The sequence below is a fragment of the Stegodyphus dumicola genome, chromosome X2 (genome assembly GCF_044657685.1).
Source record: "Stegodyphus dumicola isolate Sdum_Otavi_A_Nest chromosome X2, ASM4465768v1".
NCBI classification, from domain to species: domain Eukaryota; kingdom Metazoa; phylum Arthropoda; class Arachnida; order Araneae; family Eresidae; genus Stegodyphus; species Stegodyphus dumicola.
The window spans coordinates 43,142,066-43,168,343 of NC_140781.1; the positions used below are offsets into that span (position 1 = coordinate 43,142,066).

A 26,278-nucleotide genomic window follows, 5' to 3' on the forward strand; every position below is an offset into this window, starting at 1 on the left:
TTAAATGAAAACTATGTTTATCTTTTTTACCTTTTCATCGGTTCAGAATCTAGAAACTTAACTTTTTCCTCTTTATGGCAATCTTGTTAGCTAGATTTGTGATGTCTTATATCTTCATTCCAAATGTTTGTGATTTATTTTTAAAATGTGCTAAATAATAGAGGTTTTCATTTTGAAAGTTCACTTTTAGAGCTAAAGCAAAAAACTGTTTAACTGTAATGACCAGTTTTCCCTTGCCTCATATGTTAGGAAGTATTCATTAGAAAGTTATATGATAATTATAAACAATTTCGAAGGACATAAGCAAACATTTCTCCTATTCCGTCGTTGGAACAACCAACTCATATTTTTGTCTTGCACTGTTACCATGTTTTAAGTGTACATACATAATTCTTCCTACTTTACATGGAAGGGCTTTCGAAGTTTTAGAATTGATGTCAAGTTTGCAAATGCAAAGTGAGAAACTAATGCTGTCTGCATAAATAAGTACTAATCTAATTTATTGTATTTATTGTTCTAGGGGCTGGTAATGCACAGATGTTTTTAAGCATCCTAAAATTATGATTGCTATTAATCTGAAGTCTGGAAGAGTCATTTTGCTTAGGTTGAAAAGAGGATTTAAAATTAGGCAGGAAAAAAAGCAACCATATTTTGGCTTAGATTTTAAGTAAAACTTTATCGATTTCGAGGGGGCTCAGATATAGGACCCTCTTCTCCAGCAGCAACAACAAAAAGTGTAAAATGAGAGGAGCAACAACTGTTTATGTACCGAAAGCAATGGATGAAGCAAGAAGCTATCAATCGAGAAAGTTAGTAATGAAGCATGTAAAACTAAGATAATAAAATTCTGAAATCATTGGGAAGGGCTAAAGTGGGACTTGACGTCATTAACTAAAGAAGATAAGGTTTGTGAATATGAAAAGCTTCAAGGAAATCAATTTTACCATGATTAAAAAAATGGATGTTTAAGTTGTTGAAATTATTTACTGGTAAGTCTTTCAATGTATTTTAAAACTTGATAGTAAATATTTTATTACGTAGAAAATTCAATAAAAATCACCCTTAGACTAGCACTGGTTTCATAAAACCAGAATTTTATAAATTTTGCTAATTTGAAAATAGATTTCTTCGTTAGAAAGAAGAGACCCCCGTGTCTAGCTGCAAAGTTTTCCATAAAATTACCGAGTATCTACGAATAATTTCTGCTCCAATTTTTAAACTGATATTTGAATGTGGCTTTTTTATATAAGGTATTCTGAATGTGCACGCAAGCTTTTCAAATAAGTGCTTTGCAAGTAAGTGCGCACAGACTTTTCTCAAAATATTTTTAAGCTGATATTTGAATGCGGCTTTTTTATAGAAGGTATGCTGAACGTGCACAAGCTTTTCAAATAAGTGCTTTGCAAGTAAGTGCGCACAGACTTTTTCTCAAAATATTTTTAGAGCCAGTTTCCCTTAGAAAGTCCTCCACGAAAGGCATCCCTCCCTTTAGGCAGATAGCCCTCGTGTGCTTTGCCATAATTAAATACACCAACACCAACACCAAAATATTTTTAAGCTGATATTTGAATGCGGCTTTTTTATAGAAGGTATGCTGAACGTGCACAAGCTTTTCAAATAAGTGCTTTGCAAGTAAGTGCGCACAGACTTTTCTCAAAATATTTTTAAACTGATATTTGAATGCGGATTTTTTTATAGATGGTATGCTGAACGTGCACAAGCTTTTCAAATAAGTGCTTTGCAAGTAAGTGCGCACAGACTTTTCTCAAAACATTTTTGTAGATAAAAATTTTGTAGGAAGTGAAATTTGTTGTAATGCGAGTGGGAGCAATGAAATTAATTTTTAAAAAATTACAGAGCGATATAAATGAAGGTTAGCCAAATAAAGATTCTAAAAAGCGCTAGTCAATGGACTTTGTCGTTAACCACAAGATTGCTATCAATATGACTGTAAAAATGTTGTGGAATTAAATGACAATTTACTTCGAATTGTAAAGGAAAACAAGATGTGAATTGTTACAACTATGTTAGTGTGGATATGCGGATAAATTTCTGAAACTCAAACTTAAAAACTGGTCAAATTCTTGAGTAGTGCACCCTTAACAATCTCCAAAAAGTATCTTGAAATTCATTGATCATCAATGACGACCTAGATTATGCTGTATAAGAAGGTGCTAACTCTCTGGGAAAATGAACCAAATCTTGTTCAGTTTTCAATAATTGAAAAGATGAGTATGTAAATGTATATTTCTTAAAAATCTTATCTTTTAAAAAGGCTTCACGCATATATATCACAGTAACAAGAAATATTTCATCTACTTTTAAGATATTATCCTCCACCCCATCTTCTCTCCCCGCCCCTTGAAAAAAAGAAGGAAAAATGAAAGCCTCATTTTGCATTAGTTTTACTTTCAGCATACTTTCAGATCCCCTATACTTCTGTAAATAGGAGATCTAAATGTTGTTTCATACTGTGTTCGCTTCTCAGTTTGCCTTAATGCATATGAACTATTAAAATTTTCGAGATTAAAAGCAGCGCTATAAATTCTTAATTTCTGCTGCAAACAACAGAGAAAATTCTGAAAAATAAACTTACATTTGGACTTAAAATCATATCAACATGGTAGGTTAACGCACGACATAAGCATCATAAACTAGACTTAGCATTAATATGTTAAGAATTGTCTGCGACGGTTTCTTTGCGGCCTAAAAGATTCCCAATATCGTCAGCAACTTAAGCTTTATAACACAGTAAAATTGTAAGTAATACTGTATTATTACTACACAATTTTGTTGTTTGCGAACCCGAACATAATAAGTATAATAATAAAATAGTAACGTATAATAATCCAGTAATTAATGGTACGATTTATAACTTATCGTTAAGGCGCTAACTACCAAGCAAGTTCAATAATACTAGGCATAATATTGCTGAACCTTCATATGTCCCCGACAGGACAACAACGACAGCTTCTGAGTTAAGTAGCACTTGGAAGCACTGAACCTGAGCGTGTGAAAAAGTAAGGACAAGAAACACATGAATAGTTAGAAATCACGACGCCAAGGGCAAATTGCGAATGATGAATTTTTTGCCTGATATAGTAACTACCATATGTTTTACGATTCGAAATGCTCATTATGACTTGTATATGAGTAACATAAATATCATTTCATTTACAGAGTAAGTCTTACAATAAAATCCCTGTTCTATTCTTGTCAAACAGAGAATTATATGCTGTCATAGAATGTGCCTACGCTAATGATGAACAAACTAGAGCACAAACGGCTATATTTTAATGTTTTGTCTTATTTATGGTTTTATGATCGCAGAGAACTACAATTGTTATCATTGTTATTAATGTTGCTGTGTATTATAATAATCTATATATCCAATAAGCATTTTTCATATAATGAAAGGAAATAAAAAGAAAGACCTCGGATAATCTAGCATCTTTCCTTCCCTTGACTTGAAATTACGATTATTATTACTATTGCTGAGTAATATAATAACCTGTGTAAACCATAATAATTTTTTCCACACTGAAAGCGAAAAGGGAAGTTTTGCATTGCCTATACTTCCAACTTCCCACAACTGAAGTACTTCAATAGTTTAATTCAAGAAGTTTCAGGCACTCTGTAACGTGTAACCGGACATCTTTAGGAGAGGTGCGTTTATTGTTGACAGACGATACCTTTACGATCGTAAAAATTGTTGACAGTTATCTTTGACTGACAGTTAAATTAACAGAAAATATTGCTTGAAATGCTCTGAGACTTATCATTGTTTTATTTAAAATTACACAAAAAAGGCTACCTTAATTTGACTTTGATTTTTAAGAAAACTTTTTAAGAAAAGTTTAAATGAATAAAGAATAATGTTTATCTGTAAACTGCTTGTTAAGGTAAAAAGCTACACTTTTTTCTAAGGAACGATCGGACGCAGGTCCCTCTTTTTCAAGAGCAAAAACGACTTATGAAACTGTTTCATTTAATTTGACAGGAAACTTTTTATACTAAATTCAATATAAAAGTTTTTCACTCTTATATGTATTCAACATGACAGCTTTACACATTTTTGCGTTCTCCTGTCGCAGTCATCTACAAGCTTAGACTGAAGTGTAAAAAATAGTTGGTAAGAAAAACATTACAATTCTGGTTATTACATAAGGATTTATATTTTGTATTACGTTTCACATTAACTTATGCTTTTTTGAAAAAACTTTAGAGTTAAATTTTAAATTGGTTGGTTGAGAGACTGTGACTGATTGAGAATATGATACAAATTCTCAGCACATTAATAATGATGAATTAAACAGGTTTATATGAATAAAGAATAATGTTTATCTGTAAACTGCTTGTTAAGGTAAAAAGCTACACTTTTTTCAAAAGTAAATGTAAAGAGAAACAATAGGTTCCCTTAACTTTTAGTCAAATAATCTTTAACTTGCTGAGTAACGTACCTGTTTATTTGATTAAACTAATATAAAAAACAGAGCATGAATTTCTGAAGCTAATGAGCAAAATTTCCACATTACCTGTTTAGTCTGTGTATATTTCCCGGTTCCAATGTAGGCATTAGAAGATCTTCATATTTTCCAATCTATAATCCAGATTACAGAGCGCAGTATAATTTATAAAGAATGAGAGAAGCTGCAATTTTTACCACAAATTTCAATTTGCTGAATAAGTAGCAATCTTTGAAAATTCCTTTTGTACATATAAGTGTTAAATAATAATTAAGAGTCAGTTTTCTATTAATAGCATATATCTTTGCCTATTCTGTTTACAGTCAGCAGAGTTAGACCATAGTATGTTTATAAAGAACATATACTATACTATTAGTCATCAACTGATGCATAATACCATCATAATGACTCAAACTCATTTACGAGCTTCAAAGATGGCAAGTCGTAGTTGTGAAACCAATCGGTTATGATATTCGAGATATCGCAGACATAAGGGTTTTTCTGACCTTTTAACAAAAATGTACTTCAAATAGGTAAATGCAACCCAAAAAACAGAGATTTCTTGCAGAGCTGTGGATTTAAAATGCTAGTGAACAGGGTTTACTGTGCAAAAACATTCAAGATACAGTTCGAACCGAATCCGCTACTAGAATAACTGCGGATGGTTTTGTACAGACAATCGAGATTTTAGCTGATTGGAACCCTGGTTAAACAAGTAGAGCGTCTTCAGTATCAAATAGCTGGTACACTTGCACAGCAATTTTTGTACTGTTGAAATAATTTTTAACATAGTATATCAATTATGTACATATCCTCTCAAATTATTTTCACCCTTTCACGTCAGTATTCTTTGTCTCGGCAGAGGTTCATAATTAAATGAGCATAGTTCTCTGAATACTCGTTAGAGCTTTCTTTGTTCAAATAAAAGTTCCTTAGAACATATATCAGGTGTATTTAATATTCAGTTCAAACTGCTGCGTCGCTTACAGAAAGCGAAATAAAGTATGATTAGAAAGCGGAGTCACATTCTCTTCCTAACAGTCCCAACATGTTATGTAATGTTTTCTGAAACTGTGGCATGCATTAATTCCATGGTTGCAGTTATGCTGGCTGAATTGTTGAATGATTGTTACGTGAAGCTGAGAGGTCGAAGGTAAACTGGTTTGCATTTTAATCATCTAGCGCGTCACCTTTTGGCGCTGGTTTATCTCAATGTGAAAACTTCTACTGTCAACGCTGAAAATTCTGTGGTAAAATCTGTGGTAATTCTGTGTGTCTTATCGTGGTTATTTCAAAGCAGTTACATGAACTGCACATAAACTTACTTAAGTACGCTTTCTATTATCTTGTTGTAGAGTTCCTCACTTTGGAATTCTAAGTTAATGTTGGAAGTGAAGAATCTAAGAACTGATAAGCGAATAATCGCTTGAGTTCGGTGGCAAGAAACAACAAGATAGAAGGGTAACTAACCCTTTATTATTCCAATAAGATTTAACAAAACTCCGCCTGGGAGTGTACAAGCAAAGCCCGCACTTGGACTTGAACTTAAAAGACTAAGAATTAAACTAAAACTAAGATTAATTAAACATTTATAGCCGAAGTTATCAAGGTTCAAATTGAGTTGGCCCCTTAACTTATTTGACTACGAAGCTTAGCAAGGGCCTGAGTACGACCGAGCGTAATAACAGCTTTGAGAGAGAGAGTGGCCAAAATGGCAGACGCGCGTAAATCAGAAACTCTGATTCTCTCTGACTCAGTAAGTAACTTCGTGGTTTAAATACCGCTCCTCATTAAATATTCAGCAAGATTCCAAACTACGTTCTGGCCAGAAGTAGTAAGTTGAAGTTAAGAATTTGACAGGAAAGAAACTTTAACTTAAAATTTAACTGTTAATAAAATTAACATAATCCTTACAATGTGATGATATCAATTAGAATCATAATGACCATTATTTGGAATATGGCAAATCATTGTTGTAAAATCAATAGGTCATGATATTCGAAATATAGCAGACATTAGGGTTTTTTTTAAACATTTTATCATATTTACCATTATTTGAATACTTTTATCTTCCATTATTATTGAAAAACAATGCTTTCAGTGATCCATAATTTGCTTTAAATTCTGGTTCTGTAAATTTAATATTCCTCAACTATCAAATCATAGAAAAGAATATCGATTCAACTGAATTCATGATTCGCAAAAACCTGGCCTTGTAATTTAAGGAAGAGTAAATTTTTATAGCATTGTAAAAAGCAACATGACCAGCAAACATTCACTTATGCTTAAAGATGCTTTAAATTTCTCCATACAGACATAATTTACCTACCGCGACTGAAACTTGACCTCGTGTTTGTCATATTCTTTTATATAACTAATAAAATGATGCAATTTAATTTTTCATATAGCCAGTTTACGATGATTTTAAAGCTACAAAATGATTCAATGATGCATATAGAAATTTCAGCTATTGTCTATAATTCATGATACAGTCTTTTAAAATAAAAAATTTCGTCAGATTTGCGAATGCGATTTTCCTGCCAGAAGATTCTTTAACTAGACACAAAAGCGTCAAAAATTTCTTTTCTTCGTTTTATTCAAACATAGTTTCTTCACTTCAAATACATACCAGTTAAAATGAAAGTTTCCAGAATAATGAATTTGCGCCTATGTACCATAATCGCTTAAATACAAAGGAAGTCTTAATTTTATTATATTTTATTCTTTTCGATGAAGGTGATGCAGCCGTAATTTTAAAAATGTGTGAGTTAATATACTCTATGTATTTGGAGTTTAAAATGCTTTACAAATTATTTAACTGTGCAACAATTACACAGTAAATTATTTGTCTTTTCTAGGATTACAAATATCAAAATAAAATATTTCGTTCAATCTCCATTTACCATAACATTTTTCTTTAATCACGTCATGATAGTTCAATAATAAGCAGTTAAGTATTTAATAACAAAGTATGATGAATACAAAATTTACACAACGATAGAAATTTGCGACATTTTGAATAACCTCTTTTGGTATATTCGCTGTGTGTGGCTTTTAAAAAGTCCTCCCTGACTCAAATAAAAAACGCAAAAAAATCAAGGACTGCAAAGAAGGAAAAAAAGATTTTAAAACTGCGCTTGCCGCCCTGAGGCCTGAAGCCATACAACTGTGCATAACCGATGAAGTCTTTCTATCTTCAACAGAAGCGCGTCCTAACAGTTATGAATGGAAACGCTGTACAGTTTGGATGTGGAACGTAACAACTAAAATTTCATTCATGGCCCCCTTTATACTCAATAGTATTAAAGCGCAAGACACGTAAAGTATCGTGAGCCAAGTTAGTGTGACTCAAGCTTGTTTTTAAGCACGCGGAGTACTTTTTCGCGATGGATTAAAATTCGTGCAGGCACGAATGATGTGTACTAGATGGAGCCTTATGAAATGTGTCACGGACGTTGCAAATTAACATCGAACTTTCTCCATTTAATTTACTTATCATGCTTAAAGATGATAGCTGCATCTCTCTGTCTGTACCTCTGAAGAGCGGCATAGATACTAGGAAAATCAATAAAGCTGAGGTTGGTTGCTCAGTTACTTTCAGGTTATTTTCATTATGCAATGTTAGTTGTTTGGGCATCATTACACATTATTAATGAAGTATGCTTAGCTTATAGAAGTGCTATACCACAGGAGTTTTTCAACATAAAAAATGGCGCTGGAGTGATAAAAAATGGCAGTGATAGTAATGAAATGCTACAGAAATATAAAGATCGTAATTGTTTTCGCGTATTTTTAAAAAACATTTATTTATATTCTAAACATTTGGTTTCATTATATGGCAACAATGAATGTTATTGTAAAATAGAAAAGAAATACCTGTATGATTGCCTATTGGTTTGCATTTCAACATAATATTGTTTATAATTTGAACATGGAATAATTGTATTTCAATACGGGTTCTCAGAAATCGGAATTCTTAGATTAATTATATGGTTTATATGTCATATTACGTAACAATAAATAGTTTCATTTGCACGAAGTTTTAGTTTCAGTTGTGCGAAAGTTTGCCTATTTAATTCTTCGAAAATACCTCCTAAAGATTACTCCAAATACTAAGCTTGAACTTTGAATATTAACTTGAATTTTTAGAGCTCAAGATATCCAAATAGTCAAATTCTCTTTTTTACCCTCATTGAAAGATTCTTTTCAATGTGTTTTTGGAGCAAATGTTAACAACGATTTAAAAAAAAATTATGTAACTTAATCCCAATATCCTTGCATAAATAAATGCTCCAAATTTTAAAAAATTCATTATTTTATGTCTAGATGTTTAGAATGATCATCAGGGACGAATTTCACAGGCATTCTTGTTCTCTTTCATTTCGTAAAGGCGAATTTTAGAGTTCAGAACTCTTATGCACACATTTTATTCCAATAATTTAATTTTGCCTCCTTGTGCGCTTTCCCCCTGCAGTTTAATTGTCATAAAACTCCTATTTTTCTCGAATGTATTTTTTATAGTTTCTACAAATTCAGGACCTTGTGGATGTTCATTATTCCCCTAATAAGTAAATATATTTTTCCATAATTCACATATTTTTCTTTTAAAATATGGGATTTTACTTGATCTGAAACTGGTAATTGTCCGAAACCTCTAGCAGATATTAGGCGAATTATCTCTATACCTGAAAGCAACTACAAAGTCTTGGAAAGGTTTAAATTTTTATTTAAACAGACTTTAGATTGTAAAAGCACTTTCTTGTGCTAACAAAATCTACCACAGCTCGTGGTGATGCAACTAAAGGAACAGTCAAATTCAAGCTAAGACGTGAAATAGTAGTCAAAGACTGCACAATTTAAATATAAGGGGGGCTAGCTCAGGAATTCTAACCGGAATCAAAGGGTCGGCAATAGTTAGTTTCAATCTGATACGTACTTAACTAGTACTTGAGAATGCCCATAGTTAATATAATTACATGTTTTATGGCTTTACGAGGAATGGGGTGAGTAAAGCACTTATCTCAGGTAAAAATGCATGGAGATAAAATTAAAATGCAATAAATTGCATAATTTCGTGAAAGTAATGAAAAATTAATTCAGAGAGCACAATTTTGAAGTTTGCCTCTTGCTAGGGATTTCAGAGAAATAACATTTTAGCAAATCACTTAACATTCTTACATATTGTTTAAGTGTTAAAATCTGTTTCCATGGCACAGCTTATGACTCACAGTTATTAAATTTCTCATGCAAAATAATTTCAAAAAGTATAGTTGTCTGTAATAAGTTTAGAAATATACTTGTTTCTGAATTTATTGACAGTGACTAGTCAGCTTGATATTTGTTCAATTAAATGTGAAAAAGCAGCCGAGGCATTAACTAGAAAGGAGGTATACTTTCATCTTTTCACAGGGGCTACGGAGTCTAATTTTTTATGTATTAAAGCCATTTGGACAAATATATAATCAGCAAAGAACAGAAAAACAAACCGACAGCGTGTGTTCTGCGTTAAGAAACAAACTTTAAATCTCCTTAGTAAACTACATATCTTTGAGCCTTATTTAATGTAATGAACGCTAAGACAGCTAGATGAATTTGAAATTTCCTTAGACTGAACTTTGTTTCGGATTTTAAATGCACTTCGTGTAGAAAGATTATCCAAAGGACCTCTCCAGAGTTATAAAATTTCAGAAAATAAAAAATGGCTTTGATTTTTCCTGAATATAGTAGGACTAAAAACATTTTTTTAGTTTTAAATTCCTTTTCTTTGCCAATATTATTTTTACAGTGGCAAAAATTAGGTTTGATAAGACACTGTCTTTTGATTTTTAGCTTTTCAGCTCCGATTTTTAGCAACAACTCATCCATCTGCCTATATTAATTAAAATGTTCGGTAATGGGTTTTAAATCAATTATTAACATATTTTGTTGGTTATATGTTTGAGAAGGTTTTGCGTAAAATATCGCAGTCTTTTCACAGAGGAATAATTTAGAATCTCTGTTTAAGCTACTACAATATTCTGATAAATTTGTTAACCACAACATACCCCCTCTTGAAATTTTAGCTCTTTTTCATGATGTATTTTTGGATGACACATTAGCTGCAAAAATTGCCAAAGCATTTCGAGTTTCACATTGGATTGCGTCATTAATCAGCATGAATTCTTGAAAAACAGTAATACCGTTAAGCCTGCGATTCCAGCGAAAGAAAATGCCATTTTCTGTGTTCTTAAATTCTAGTCTGGGTACAAGCAGGTTTTTTAAAATGCATTTTCAGCAAAATGTTACATTTTTCGCATTTTCTTTTGCTTATGTTGGAATAAAGAACTTATCAATGCCAAAAAACTGCTTTACATTACTTTTCAAACAGCAAAATTCTAATCACAATTATATTGTAACCTTGCCACAATGACACGCTTCCCGGAAAATATTCATGTCTGCTTGAACCATCTGTCTTCAATACTGTGAATCAGTACTTCCGTCAATACTGTGAATTCCTCCAAAAATAAATAAATAAATAAATAAAAATTAAAAAAAAAAAAATAAAGGAGCGGTGTTCAACGATCAAAATCTCTCATAAAGATCTATACAAATCTATAGCTTATTTTCAGTGAAAACTTTATGATAACAGAAGGTGCTATTTTATTACTTGTCTAGCAATAAAAGCATTTCATTTAATCGTAATGATTTAAAAAATTTAAATGTTTTTGTGAACATGAAAAATCCCATTAGTTTAATTTTCTAAGAAAAGGAAATTACAACTATATCGTCTCAGAGTTGTATATCACTTTTCTGAGGATAATGGAGTTGCGTTAAAAATGTAATTATTTAGAGAACTTGAAAATAAGTTATACTCAGCCTAATCTAATAATTCCTAATTTAGAGTAATTTTTTTAAAGCTTACTGATGTGATTACGATTAGGATAACCTTCTGGTGAAATAGCGAATGTACGCTTGGGTGACCGCCAGCTCGAATGCTCCTGACTCGTCGTGGAGAATTTAATACTCCTGGTTGGTGGCACATTCAGAGTGCACATGCTCACCATCAGTTACATTTCAAGTGACATGTATACTCGTTTCTGTCCTGCCATGTTCTGCCAATAAAAAATTTCAATTCAAGTTCGAAATTGATTCAAAAAACTTTCATTACAACTTTTCATGTAGTACTTTGTCTTAATAATGTAAGTATACGCAGTTATGCATTATAACTTATTACATAAAAGCATAAAAATGGCGTTATTTTTATTGTACTACTTTAATTTAACTCCTAAAACTACTACTATTTATTGTTATATTTATTACTATCTAAAACTACTACTATCTTATTTATAGTATTTATAGTATTAGGTGTATTTTATTTTACTCCTAAAACTCTTATATTCTCCTTTTACATATTAATGTAAAAGTGTTAAGAATATTCATTTTGCACAGCAGACAAAGGGATCTACAGTAAACAGTAAAATTTTAAACAAAATACTTCTAAAAGTGGATAAATGTTAATTCAATCATCGTCAGCTGCAAAAGCGCAAATGGCTTTTGCAGCTGCAACATTTGCGCTTTTGCAGCTGACGGTAGTGGTTCGGTAAAACCATAGAAACTAGTCCAGTGAAAATTTGAAAATATAACGCTAATTTTTGTTGTTTGACTTCTGAATTAGTATTTGTTCGGCGTGTTATTGTGTCTTAATTATGGATAAATGTTGTTTCAATTTAGTAACTTAAAGTCAAAATATTAAATCGTACAAGCACTCCACACAATCTTGTATAGAGATTGCTAAAGTTTTTAGATCCAGAAATTGTGGTATGTGAGCTAAACGTTAATAAACTTTTACACCTCCTCCTCTATATAAATGCGAATTCTGTACTTGTTTTCTTTAAGCGAGTTGAAATTTTACTGATAGTTATTACTATTAACATACGTATCTTCCTCAATTTTTTTTTTTTTTTTTATTTTCAAGATTTTAAACTTAAGATTCGTCATGAATGGAAGTATTTTATCAGTAAATCGTATCAATTTCTTAAATAAAGCCACAATAGTCAGGGGGACTGTGAATAATGGGAAGTGAACATTACAAAATGGATAGCAAAGATATCATTCTTTTGTTCTTACACTGAATTTTTGACATTAATATTTAAATACTGAATGAAATATATCGGTTAAAAATTAGCTTCGATGCAAGGGAATTGGTTGAACTTATTGCATGGGTTCACGTCTAAAGTATCAAGGTATCTTTTTTTTTTTTTTTTTTTTTTTTTTTTTTTTTTTTTGAAAATTTTGTTTCAATAGCGTATAAATCAAGATTTATGTTTTCGAAACGAGTGGAAATCACAGCAGCTAATTGATTTACAGTTAGTGTAAGTGTTCAGTATTCAATCTCTCGACTATTTGCGTATTAATAAATTCTAATAAATTATGGCTCCTTCGTTTCGTTCAGATTCTTTTCGCCAGCCAAGGTAAACCGGCTCGAAGAATAAAATAAAAAATAAATTGATATTTTTGTGAATGGAGTTATTAGTAGTACTACTCGGTGCGGTTGCATGAGGATAAAACGTGACCAGCGCAGAGTTACATTCATAGACCTCTTCATCTCCCTATGATGCGTAGAGAAGAGGGCCCGCACGGAAACTCTCGTGCAAAGGGCCGGTAGGGTAGGTGTGCCTCCAGGCATGCCGTGGCACGAGCTTCAAAACATTGCTCGCCAGCGAAGTTCTCCTCAGTGCAGGTAGTCACTGCGTGCCATCTATCCAGCCGGTTCTGGCAGACGCAGACTGAACGAGGTAAAAATTTCTTTTATGAAGATTAGGATCAGATGTGCTGCTCTGGTATTTCAATACAGTGTGAGTGAGAAATAGTATTTTGCGTTCTTTTGATTGCCATAAGCTGAGAAACTCAATTCTTTCACTACTTCATTAGACTTCCCCATAGAAAGAAATCTTCGAATGTTAGCTTATAGCCCAAATAATTTTCCTTCATAAATGGTCAAGAAAATTATCCTGTAATACCTCCTTGAAATCAAATAATCCTTTACGCTCTCTGTCTAGAAGGATGTGATTGTTTTCCTGTAGTTTATTCATTTCGTTACATAAATCGCTGTTTCATCTAAGCAAAGAAGTGCTGCTTCTGATGCTCCTGTAATTTACCTTACTTTAATTATAGCATATTTTCAGAAATATTTGTCAAAATATATGAATTTCTGTGTCCTTACAAAAATCAAACAAATATCGGAAATAAACACAATAATGGTGGTGTTTAAAACCAATATACAATTTTTGGCTAAATTTTGTATTGAAAATTTATTAAAAGTTTTTAACATAAGATTATGTACTAAAATATTTAATCGACATTGCGCAGGTAAATTCTAAAACATCGATGAGAAATAAAATTAAAAAAGAGAGAGAGAGACAGAGTTCTTTTCTTTGAAAGTTGTTGAAAAATTTAAGGCAAATTCGTGTTCAGTACTTAGAAGGCGGTTAGTTTATTTATTTTTTCAGGAAGCATTACGATGCTATTTTAACAGGAAGCAGAAAAAACATTACGATGTTTTCTTTTTAGTCGAAAGGCAACATTCAAATCAATTGCATTTATGCTAGTATTATATTCTCCAAATTAGATGCTGTTGCAATGTCTAATTATTAGCCTTCTGAAATTTAAATAATCTCCAGTAACAAAGTTGTTCAGTAACATCTTGCATGAACACTTTTAGCATTATTTATGTCAAAAGAAAGAATGAAAACCTCTAATTGAAATTGCTGTGTATTTTAACCCACATAGTAATGCCATGTATTTTTGCACGCATAGTAAAGAAAATATTTTTCACATAGGTAGAAATACATATAATGAAAAAATGTGATATATGTAAACTTACACATATAATGAAGAAAATAATATGTACGACTATAGATGAATTAGAATTGGTGCATTAATCATTCTTCAGTTTTTATCAGTGCAAAAATATGCTCGAGGATTTTAGATTTTAAATATTCAATAATTAGATTGATAAAGCGTGACGCTTCATGTTGTTAAACTGAATGCATGATATTCTGATGAAAACATGAAACAAGATTCCAATGTAGTTGGGAAATAAAAAGCCGAACTTTGAATTTTTTTAAAATTTTTGGCCTATTATTAAAACCTATCTATATGACACTCATTTTATTTTTCTTAAATTATGGTACTGTGTAAAAGGATTAAACTCTATGTGCCTTAAAAGTTGAGTCCTTTAATCCTTAATCTCATTCATACATTAACAAAATAAACTTTAAATGTACCAGTGTATTTTTAAAAACCGAAAAACTTGCGCATTATTTAATTGAAAATTAAACAATCGAGATACATGTTCATCTTCCTTACTTGAGTATCCAAAATCTTATAAATAGAGATTAACTTTATAATATATTTATTATCATAAATTTCTTAGAATAAGGCTACCATAAATAAGAACGCAGATTTTAAGTATAAAATACTGCAGTAATTTAAAGGAATAAAAATTTAACAAATCTTTAATACGAAATTTTTCTAGATAATATATTATTTCAAAAGTCAAACAACAAAAATCAGCGTTATATTTTCAAATTTGAAAATATAACGCTGATTTTTGTTGTTTGACTTTTGAATTAGTATTTGTTCGGCGTGTTATTGTGTCTTAATATATTATTTGTTAGTCTGTAGTTTTCTGCTAGCAACACTTTAGAAAGAAATATGTAGATTTGTAGGTGTAGGTTTGGCCTAAAATTTTCCTTTTCGAATCAAAATTATCTAATTTAATATTCTTATTCAGTATCACTGAATTAATATTTCCTCTTATCCATGTTATCCATTTAGGTAACATGGTATTATCTCAGTTAACTTTGCTTTGGTTTTATCCATCCGAATCACTCAGCATTATTTCTATTGTGTTTTGGATAGCTTAGTATTACTTCAGTGTAATAGCTCGAGTATTAATTCAGTTAATATTCGTTTCATTTATTTCAGCCTATTTTATCCATGTGAATCATGGATTATTGCCGCAGTTAATACTTATCGATGTTATCCATCGAGAACATTCAATATTATTACTGTTAATGTTTGTTCCTGTTGTCTTTATCCATTGGATGACTCGGTATTATTTCAGCCAATAAGGCAACTCGGTGTTATATCAATTTATATTTCTTCTTGAGCGTTTTATCTTTAAAATTTGATTTTACTTTTCAGGAGAATGCTTTTCACAACTTCTTTGTATTAGGAGTAGTATTAGAAGTTATCGCTCGAGTAATTAGCCCCATTTGCTTACTTTGCGTTTATTAGAAGGGAAAATTCAACACCGTGCAGGGGCAAGCGACCCACTTTGATACCCATAAATAAAGCGAAAGAACTAGTTGCCGATTCGTTTTGGAGAAAAAACCTGATGACCCGAACATTTCGACGAAAATATTCGTTCATCTTTTTTATCTTTTTCTTTTTTTAGGTTGACGACGTTGTGACGATAAATAACCAAGGACTGGATCAAGTTGGAATTTATTCTCATTTTATGCGATTTCTGTGAGTATCTCTGAGTTCTGTCGGAAAAGCTGTGAAGCGTAAATAAAGTGTCTTCGTGGAAAACGAGTGGGAAACGATTTCCAAATTTCCGCTCTTTCTTTTCAACTGAATGCTAAACCTTATTCGAGAACAGCAGAGCGTCCAAGTTACAAGATGTTATACAGTTGAGAAGAAAAATTAGTAAGTAATCAGTAATTAGTAAGTAATGAAAATACTGATTTACTTCTAGTAAATCAGTATTTTCACAGCTATTATCGATATTAAGCACTCAGAATAAATGATATTCCTGTAACGTTTCTTCTTACAGCATTTCCATTGCACACTGCAAAGCTGCTTTCAACACGATTGCTACTCCAGTCAACCAGATTACTGTAAATTACAGGGCTGCATCATAAAACGCAATGAAGAAATTTTAACCTTTGTTATTAAAAAACATGATGGTATTATTTCAAAACACTATCATTAAATTTTATGCAATATTGCATTAAATCTTAAACTATCCTACAAACATTGGTCTTATGAAACTTTCAACCCTGGGAAAATATAAATTTTTTATTAATGCAGTCAAGTTTCCGAATCTTAAAAGAGGGATTAATTAATAAATTAAAAACTAAATGTGAATATAAATTTTTAGATAGTGCATTTGAATAGACTTTGATGAACTACTTGAGTTACGTGAATCATTGTCGAATAAATCTGTGGATTCAACCATAATTCATATAACTTAAAATTAACGCAATATAATAAAAGTTATCTACATTGAAGTAATTAATATAATAAAAGTTATCTACATTGAATTAATTTAATCGAAGTCCAAGAGTAAAATATTGCCCTAAAATTCGTCCGAATGTAAAAAAGGGAAAAGGCGTAACTGCAATGTATTTTTTTTCTTTTTTTTTCAACGCAATAAAATGTGGAAGTGTATGCAGAAAATTATTTATTCTTCATACAAATAGCTCTCATTCATTATTCTAAATAATCTGTCTTATAAATTGTACTTTGAACTGTATATCTTTTTCAGCTAAACACAAATGAAGTTAGAAATTAAATGTAACTTTCTCGCAGCCATGATTCTTTCTTCTTACGTAAATTTATTTCATCTATTTAACAAAGTATTACAGATTTAGGATTTTATCCTAATTTATTAAGAGATGTAAATTAATTACTCTTAGCCAAAAAGTAATTGAAACGTTATCTGGAACAGAGCGGAGTTATATGCTTTAAATGGAATGACATTATCTGAGAGACTATACGAATCAACAATAAAACATTAATTAGTTCTGTTTCATCAGTGAAAGTAATCAACCAGTCTATGGATTTCTTTGATTTGTGTATAAATTCGATATGTAATGGCGTATACTTCTCTGAAAGGATTTAAAGAAATAAGATAAAATGTGAGTTTATTAAATCAGATAAATGATAAAGATATTGTGTAAAGGATATATCATAGTATTAAATCACATAAAACTCAAGATAAAATTTAAGCTATTTAATTTAAATTCATCATCCATTAATTCTTATTTTCAAGATCTTTCTATTAATTTCAAAAAGATGATGTAGAGTCCGTAACTTATAATGCTATTTATTCTTTTTACCAGGCGGTAATTTTTCCAATGGAAAAAATTGACTTTTTGCTTAATAAAATATAATATTTGACGCAGTTAAAACATCTGTGGATGCAGAAGTCTTAGCCTTTAATATCCTCCAAAATGTAGACATTATATTAATTTCAAAGAGTTAGATTTTAATCGCATCGATCAAAAGAATGTTGCTGTTCTGATGCTAAGTATGATTTAACTCCTATTTAGTTAACATATCATTCAAAAGTAAAGTTCCTTCGTTTTTTTAATTTTGGTGTGAAACCGAATAAGTACCAAGGCACGAACGAAGTTCCTTCGTGTGTGAATTTGGGTGGGAAACCGAAGATGTACCAATGTACGAACAAAATTTCTTCGTATTTGAATTTTAGTCTGAAACCGAATAAGTACTAATGCACGAACAAAGTTCCTTCGTATGTGAATTTTAGTGTGAAACCAAATAAGTACCAACGTACGAGCAATTGCAATTTATGTAGAAGTTTAAGCGTATGCAGTAGTCGGTATTATCGGTATAGTACATTATATTAGTGCTCAAATCTTCTAAAAGTCAAAAGACAAAATTAAATTCATGAAATTATATAAAAATTAATTTGGAAAAGTAAAATTTATGCGAAAAAGAAGTAGCAATGATTAGATATCTTTAGGTTAAAAGATATCTAGAATCATGGCTGTAACATAAGTCATAAACTTAAGAATAATTAGATGAATTCAGTTTAAAGAAAGGAAAAGAAATAATTGCCCAAATTTAATTAAAGTTTAGACTTTCTCTGTTTAGAACTTCATAAATTCTGTGTTATTTGCTCAACCATTTGCTTTAGTATAATTAAATTTGGCTATTATTTCTTATCGAAAGAGACTTAAGTTTTGACCAAGCTTTCATGGTATTTTTAACTCAAACGTTTAATACCATATAAAATACGAGCCTGTCCTAACAGATAGAATTCAAACTTTCTCTTTCGTACATGGGCAAAAATGCATACGCATGTTATTAAAATGGGCAAAAAGCTGTAAGCAAAGGTTTCTTTATTTATCATATAAAGTCAGTAATTTAAAATTTAGTAACATAATATAAGTTACATTTTTACTAAACATTTAAGATCAGATGCCTTATTTTAGCATTCTTTGTTTCAACTTCTCCATGCACATGTAGATAGATAGGAGAGATTTTAGTAGAAAGAGTTGCGTTTTCTTTGAAAAGAGTCCGAATACGCTGCGAATGGGCATGAGAAGTAAATTTTTGACATTTTATGGGAAACCTGAAATTTAAAACCGAATGTTGACATAGTTTATGATTTGGTTTACTGAAATTACAGCAAAGCACGCTAGGGCTCTCTACCTAAGATAAGGGATGCCTTCGTGGAGGGCTTTCTGAGGAAAACTGGTTCGTATATACGTTACACATGGGAAAAGCACGAAAACGCTCATGCAGCCAGCTCGTTCATCTGGATTCGAACCTCATTTCGAATCCAGATGAACGAGCTCAGTTCAACCTGTTCAGTGACTTTATTGCTCGGCCGTTAGTGCGCAATGTTTACAATGATATTAAAATTATTATCCTCTGAACTAAATAGATACGTCCATTGACTCTCTGACCGCACACTCTAATGTGGTTAAAATTTCACTTATGGAAAGGTTTTCATTATTTTAATAATTGTTTTATATATACAACATCTTGCTAACATTAAAAATGAGCTTCGAAAATATGTGCAATTCCAACCAGACATTGGTAATCTAATTTATCAAAGAGGGCAATACAACACAGTAATGCCATTTCATGTATAGAAGAATAACGCTGTAGGAACCTAAGACAATAATCACTAGGGCGGCTAATCGTATATTAACTGCAGATTCCTCTAGCTTATGTTGAGTTTACATATTTAATACTATTTGTAAATGCCCCTTGTACAACAACGGCATAGAATACCTGCTTAATTTTTAAGTCACTGGAAAGGGAATACTAAAATCTCATAATTTTCTCGTAAGACTATACGGTATTTAAAACCGAAAATGAAAGTAATTTCAAGAAAGAGCTTCCTAGTTTTTCTGAAAACGTGTTTATTCCATTTAAATAAATGAACGAAAATCGAAATTAAGTAAACTGGTGCATTCAGTAAATTATTTCCTTTCCCTCTTTGTTGATAACGTTGATGCGTTTGGGACAAATGATATCGAAAAATAAACTAAAACATAAGCTCACAACTTTGCATTGCACACATACACATACACGTCTATATATATGTTTCATTTGCTTGAAATTTTCTTGAAAGCATTCCTTGGGAATGGCCGAAAACTCTGGGCCATTTAGTTAACTCATTACCAAGAACGCCCAGGTCACAGATGGGAAAACTGCCGACATTACAGTCGCAAAGATGGAAGGGGAGGAAACACACATAGCGCAAGTCGAATCTGTACTTTTGGTGTCGAGCTAGTAGGCAACCTTAGTTAGCCAGTATAGCGCCTAGGATGACCGATTCGAGTCATTATTCTGACTTGATAAGTTATATTACAAAAAACGGCAAACTGATAACATTTTCAACAGTGAAGATCTTCCACGTTTTCCATTTTCTTCCATATAGAAAGAAAAAAATATTGAAGGAAATATTTATTAAAACATAGCTCTCGTAGTTTATTTCCAAAATTTGACGCAGATCAGCTACAGCAATAAGAATATAGTTTAGGAAGATAAAAGTAGTTAAAGATAAACATTCATAACAAGCTGTATATCAAAGGATCAATCCAGTTTTAGGCTGCCTTGTGTAGAAGTTATTCAAATATAAAATGGGGGTCATGGAATGGACGAAGAAATCTGTACAAAGCAGTGGTACCATTGTTATAAGAACTTTTCTATCACAAAATATGCTATTATAAGATTAATTGTTATGAAGCTTGTTTAATGGTTTTACTGTTGCAGCAAGAAATAAAACCTGTTGTGTCCAAAAATTACTTGTTATTTTAATCAACCACTTTCTCTCTTAAGCTACAAGAAGGACGTGGCAGAACTTTTCTCACACTCCTAAATGTTACGTTCACATCTATTTTTAATGCGATAAAAACTTTTACTATGTACCGCTTTTTTTTTTTTTTTTTTTTTTTTTTTTTTTCATTGGTAAGTATTAATCCGAAACACATTTTCAGATCTTTTACATTTTTGCAAAGCAGACTGTCAGAAGATTTACAATAAACACTAAGTATTAGTGGGCTTTATTAACCTATGTCTTTCATGAAAAACAGTCAACTTCAGTCTTCGAGATAGTAAAAATAATGTCTCATGGAACCTCGCTGAAATATGCTTTGTTTATTTCCTTAAAATATTTCCTTATTATAGTGAGTCTCTTAACTAAGTTTTCTTGCAACATGCCAAAAAGAGCATCTGAGTATTATGAGAAAAATTATTAAATGTTCTATAGTACTTGCGAGAAAAGTTTCTACTTCGGCAGTTCTCAGTTTAGTCAGACTTAATTGGCTATAAATAAAGAAGCGGAAGAAATTCAATTCTAAAAGTGACCGGTTGTACGTGGAAAACTTACACGGATTGTGGAGTCTTTTACTGGTTGAAGGCGTTTTGAGCAACTTTAAAAGTACACAAACTGTTTAACAAAACTTTTTCAATTATATTTCGACGAACCTTTTTCTAACTTTTTTTTTGACTTTGACAAACCTTTTAGACAAGCCATTTTTAAGTAATTTTTGCAACCAGGGGGAAATCCCCCCCCCATTAAGGGGAATTTCATAGTTTCAGGGCGGAATGAAGTCATACTTTAATTTACGTATTAAGTATTTAGTTTATGAATATGAAAAACTACTTTTATTCAAGTTTTGGTACTTAAACTTTGGAATAGTTTGTATGTTTTTTCTTAATTAATTTAAGAAATACATTAAAAAAGTAATCTAAATATAAATAAACGTATATATATATCTTTCGAATTTTGGAAACGAGGAGGATGATCGTCTAGCAATGGTGAAAGTGCTGCATGGCACAAAGAAGGTTGAGCACCTCTGCACTAGAGTTTAAATTACATTTTGAAAATTTTTTATACATGGGAAAATATTACTAAAGTATATACAATGCAATTTCCAATGTTAGTATTCTTCAGGAATTTTGTATTTCCTCGTCTTCTTTCATCGGTATTTATGGGTAAATAATAAAAAGGTTATTTTAACAAATAAAACTATATTTCTCTAATTTTCTGCACTTTAGATATTATCAAAGCAAGCGTTAAAAATTTGAAACTTGAAAGTAACTGAGCACAAGAAATGAAAAATTTTATATCCTTATATATGTTCTTAAATATATTTTTATATTATGTGCAAGTTCTCAGAACATAATATGCATGCAAAATAAGTACAACCGGAACAAATTTTTCTTTTAAATCAGCTATCATAGTACCATGTAGAAACGGTTTATTCCTGAAAGATTAGATTCCTTAGATTAAATTCTAGGCACATCTAAAAAAATTTTGAAAATTTTACTATTGTTCGCCAACAGATATGCTCCTATCATTGGTATAATTTTAAAGATTAGACTGTTCAATGCCGAGACAATGCTTTTGAGTTTCGAATCCTAACACAAGCAATTTTTCATCATTCACCCCTCATCGTTCATCATAATTGACTTCATCATTCTGATAGAAGCAACGCTTAGATTAAGTGAAAAAGAAATTTCTAGAAATAATCGTAGTCCAGCTAACATTCTTTTACGTTGGGTGAGACCTGACTGCTGTTAGTTCATTTGATGACTGCAAAATATAATGACCTGAAAACAGTTATAAGTACAAGTCTCCAGAAAACTTTCTCTAGTAGTTTCTTCTTAGTACTTTCTCTAAAAAACTGTACCTAAATCATCTGCATTGTCCTCCTTTTAATTCAAGCACCTAGTTAGTACTAAAGACTTTTAAAAATATTTCATTATTTTTAGGCCGTTGCATAAAATATCTGACGTTAAATCCTTGGAAAACCAAAGCATATGGCTGTAATAGACAGAATAGGATTTAATTTCACATTAGGCAAATACAGATTGGTCAAAATAAAACTGGATATAAAAGTGTTTTCAGAAATTTATGAAAACGTACGCTAAATAGCAAAGAGATCTTTAGAAATCGAAACAGAAGCTTAGTATTCAGTTGAACGCAACACATGTTCATTGTTGAAAGCTATAAGAAGCGTGTATATTAAAAACGTGAACTGAATTTGCTTTCGCATGTTTTTAAAAATGGGAATGTTTTGGGAAAATATGCAGTGGAAACCGTAGTGACAAAATGACACGAAGCAGACTGTAGTGAAATACAATTAGTTCTCTTGTTCATTAGCAAGTGTCAATTTAATGTCAGAATTATACACCTTTTCTAGGCCAGTTTTATTTTGGCCCCCTGGAATTGGGATTCTCCAGATCCGTCCAGAATTGCACTCGCGAAGAAAGATTTATAGTCGTAATTTGTTATATTGCCCGTATCTAGACAAGTTTATTGATATATTAAAGTTCGTTTATTCTAAGATGTAGACTATAATTTAAGAAAACATAACGAATGATTTTTATCAACTGCTGTTGAAGTTTGAAGTTAGTATAAAAGTTTAAAATTTAAGTGAAGTTATCTAAATAAGATTCGGATTTAGAAAGTTAATTAATAGTGTGACTTGTTCAATTTTTGACTCAATGGCTATCGTTGCTTTTAAATATATTAAATTCTTCTTCTTAGTAACTTAATTTTAAGTAAGACACGTAAGGCGTAATGTTTCTCTTGTCTTTCCTCCAAATTTATAAAATTCTCAGAAAATACCAAATTCTTGAACTGCAATTTGAAATTTATTAGGAAGTTCACTTTATTATTGTAATGAAACAAGTAAAGAAATTTATTCTTGAAAAAAGAATGCAAATTTGAATTTAATTCGTTTTCAGGAGTAAGGAAATCGGGAAGAATATTTTCCGTCTTAAATCATTCGCAGTATTTTGATCAAATGTACTAGCTACGGATAAAAGTATTAAAATATGACATTACTTCTACTCATAAGTATTCAAATGAAATACGACTTGTTTAATTTGGGATGCCTGGATTTTAGCTGTAGAATTCTGCGGCAAGTAAGCAAATATGAGACGGCGGTGCAAACAAGAGACCATTTACCTAAAAGAGGGCGATTTGCTCCGCCACATGCAGTCCTTGTCCTTGAAAGAGTTGTCATATTTACACATAAAAATATGTAAACTCTTTCAAGGACAGGTGCTCAAAGATTCCGAAAGACACCCCCCCCCCAACATTTTTTCTACTTTTCATGCTGAAATAACATTTACCTTGATTTTGGAGTCCCTAAACTAAAACTGCGTGTAATATATGCTTTGTCATTATACTATGATAATCTGACATTAAACTTAATGCAGACCAATTAAGAATTGAAGATACTCAACTTAACAATGTTTTGGATTTAATATTTTGTGTCTCCAGTTTCTCTTCTGATCCCACTAGAGACAGAGACACATAAAATCAATAAATTTTCATTGTAATGATTATTTACATTGAAGCTTTCTTTCAAAAAAAAAAAAAAAAATTTTTTTTGCTGCACGCGTGCTTGAAATATAAAATATATATAAACGGCATTTTATCCTTGCATCATATCTGAAATTGAAATAACATAATTCTTTCCTGATTTAACGAAATAGCTCCTTAAATCAAGGTTTGACGATATCGAAAACCCAAATTTAAAGATAATTCTTAACGGTCGCTTGACAGTCATTAATTTAGAATTTGACTACATGTCTCTTTTGAAGGCTAAACGTTATATATAGACATCTTCTTATTTATTAATATGCCTTTAAGCAAACAAACAAAATTAAACTAACAACTATGAATTACTAATGTGACTATAATTAGAAACGCTCAGAAATGAAAATCCAATCGAAAAAAAAAAAAAAAAAAAAAAAAAAAAAAAAAAAAAAAAACAGTTATTTTAATGCTTAGAAGACTTACGATCATAGAGATCGAAACGAGAATAATTAAAATTTCTTGCTATGAAATTTTATTTCCGAATACCAATTTAAGGAATGATTGGAACAAAGTTACTTTCCAAAATTACAGAGTAAAATTGTAAATTTTTTTAAAAGGATGACAGTAGTTGACAAAGGGGGAGGAAGAGAAAAGGTTTTTCCCCTTTTTTATATAAAACAAATTTTCTAGCTCAGAAATCTTTTAATTAATTAGCTCTAGATACACTTTTTAATTAGCTCTAGATACACTTTGGGGGGGAGAGGGGAAAACAGCAGTAACAAAAGTCTAAGTTCAAATAGATTCTAGACGAAATGTGAATAAATAATTCATTAAAATTTATTGGAACATATTTAAAGCAATATTATCAGCAAAATTGCGTAACTAAGCTTTCCACTTTGCCGCTTTCATTCGGATAAGTTCATTTTTCAGAGTTTGATATTTATATATCATCTCATTATGCTCTTTCTTCCTTAAATAGTATAATTAATTGAGTTTATCTTTATGAAATAAATTCAGTATACCTTGACAAAATATCCAAAGTATTTCTACAAAATGAGAGATAAGGAATATCCACTATAGTTTCATGAAATTAATTTTGAAAGGTACCATGAATATTAAAAAAAAAAAAAATCAAATTCACTATGTATTTACATCATTAAAATTTAAAATGAAGAGTAAAAAGAAAAAAGTACACAAATAAATATATTACTAAAAATAAAACTACCGGAAGCGATAGACTAAAGCAATATATGAAAGAATATTTCACATTAAATTAATTAATTAAAACTTAATCTTAAATTGTTTATTTTAAGTTTGTGAATCAAAACTGTCAAATCAAAACTACACTTCTACTTTCGTTTAAATGTAAAAATTTTGAACCGGAACATTTGCAATAACAATATAACATCATCGTAATTATGCTCCATAATGTACAAACAATACAGAAATCTTCTTTTATCATATTATCTACTTTTTTCATCATACCGGTAATTTTAAAGACCATAAAAATCACTTTTTTTTTTTTTTTTTTTTTTGTTACGATAAAAAAAAGTGACGCGCAAGCTTCACAAATGAAAAACAATTATAATTACAATAAATCGTACTCGTGATCCAGTAAATGCATTCAACACATTTAATTTAACTTATCTGTCAAAGCATGGTTTTTCACACATGGAATATCAACACATTTCTCGTCAGTATTACCTATTCACGGAAACTGAAACATTCATATGCGGCGCTTACACGCATTTATTTACGTTAGAACACTAGTCATGTCTGAAACTCGTGCCAACGTGCAGGAATGCGCGGATAATTTAAAGAATGCTTTCCTTACCTCTTGCTGTTCCTTCTCCTCCGTTTAGTAGCATACATAGTCCCCAAGTGGTTCATGATTTTCCGACACTCAACAGCAAACTCAAAAGTTGTCGTCAGAAAAAACAAATTATGCTCCGAACTCTCAAGGCTTCATTGCCTCGCGAGTTTCAATTTTACAAGGAGACACTACAAAAAACCGCCGCCGCCGACCGTTCGCGCTCACCTCACAACAATAAAATTCCACCTACATACGTTTCTGTCACACTACCGTTTCATATTCGCATTCGAGAGTTGTTTTGTTTTGGTTTTTTCCTGCTGCGGGGAGATCTGTTCGTTGATTGATGTTTGGCCCTCCGATGTAGGCGGGGATTCTTTCAACTACGCCTTTGCAATCTGGAGTACTGCCCAATGG

At 31.2% G+C, this 26,278-nt stretch overlaps 1 protein-coding gene across 2 annotated transcripts in view; it reads right to left on the reverse strand.

The window, feature by feature from the left end:
- The window catches only part of LOC118196297 (uncharacterized), a 252,746-nt gene extending 226,511 nt beyond the window's left edge, over positions 1 to 26,235 (reverse strand). For both annotated transcript variants that reach the window (XM_085810002.1, XM_085810003.1), the window contains exon 1: positions 25,886 to 26,235. In XM_085810002.1, coding sequence (XP_085666128.1) covers positions 25,886 to 25,941 — 56 coding nt within the window. In that variant the 5' untranslated portion in view covers positions 25,942 to 26,235. The remainder of the gene's footprint in view (positions 1 to 25,885) is intronic.
- Between the last annotated feature and the right edge of the window lie 43 nt (positions 26,236 to 26,278).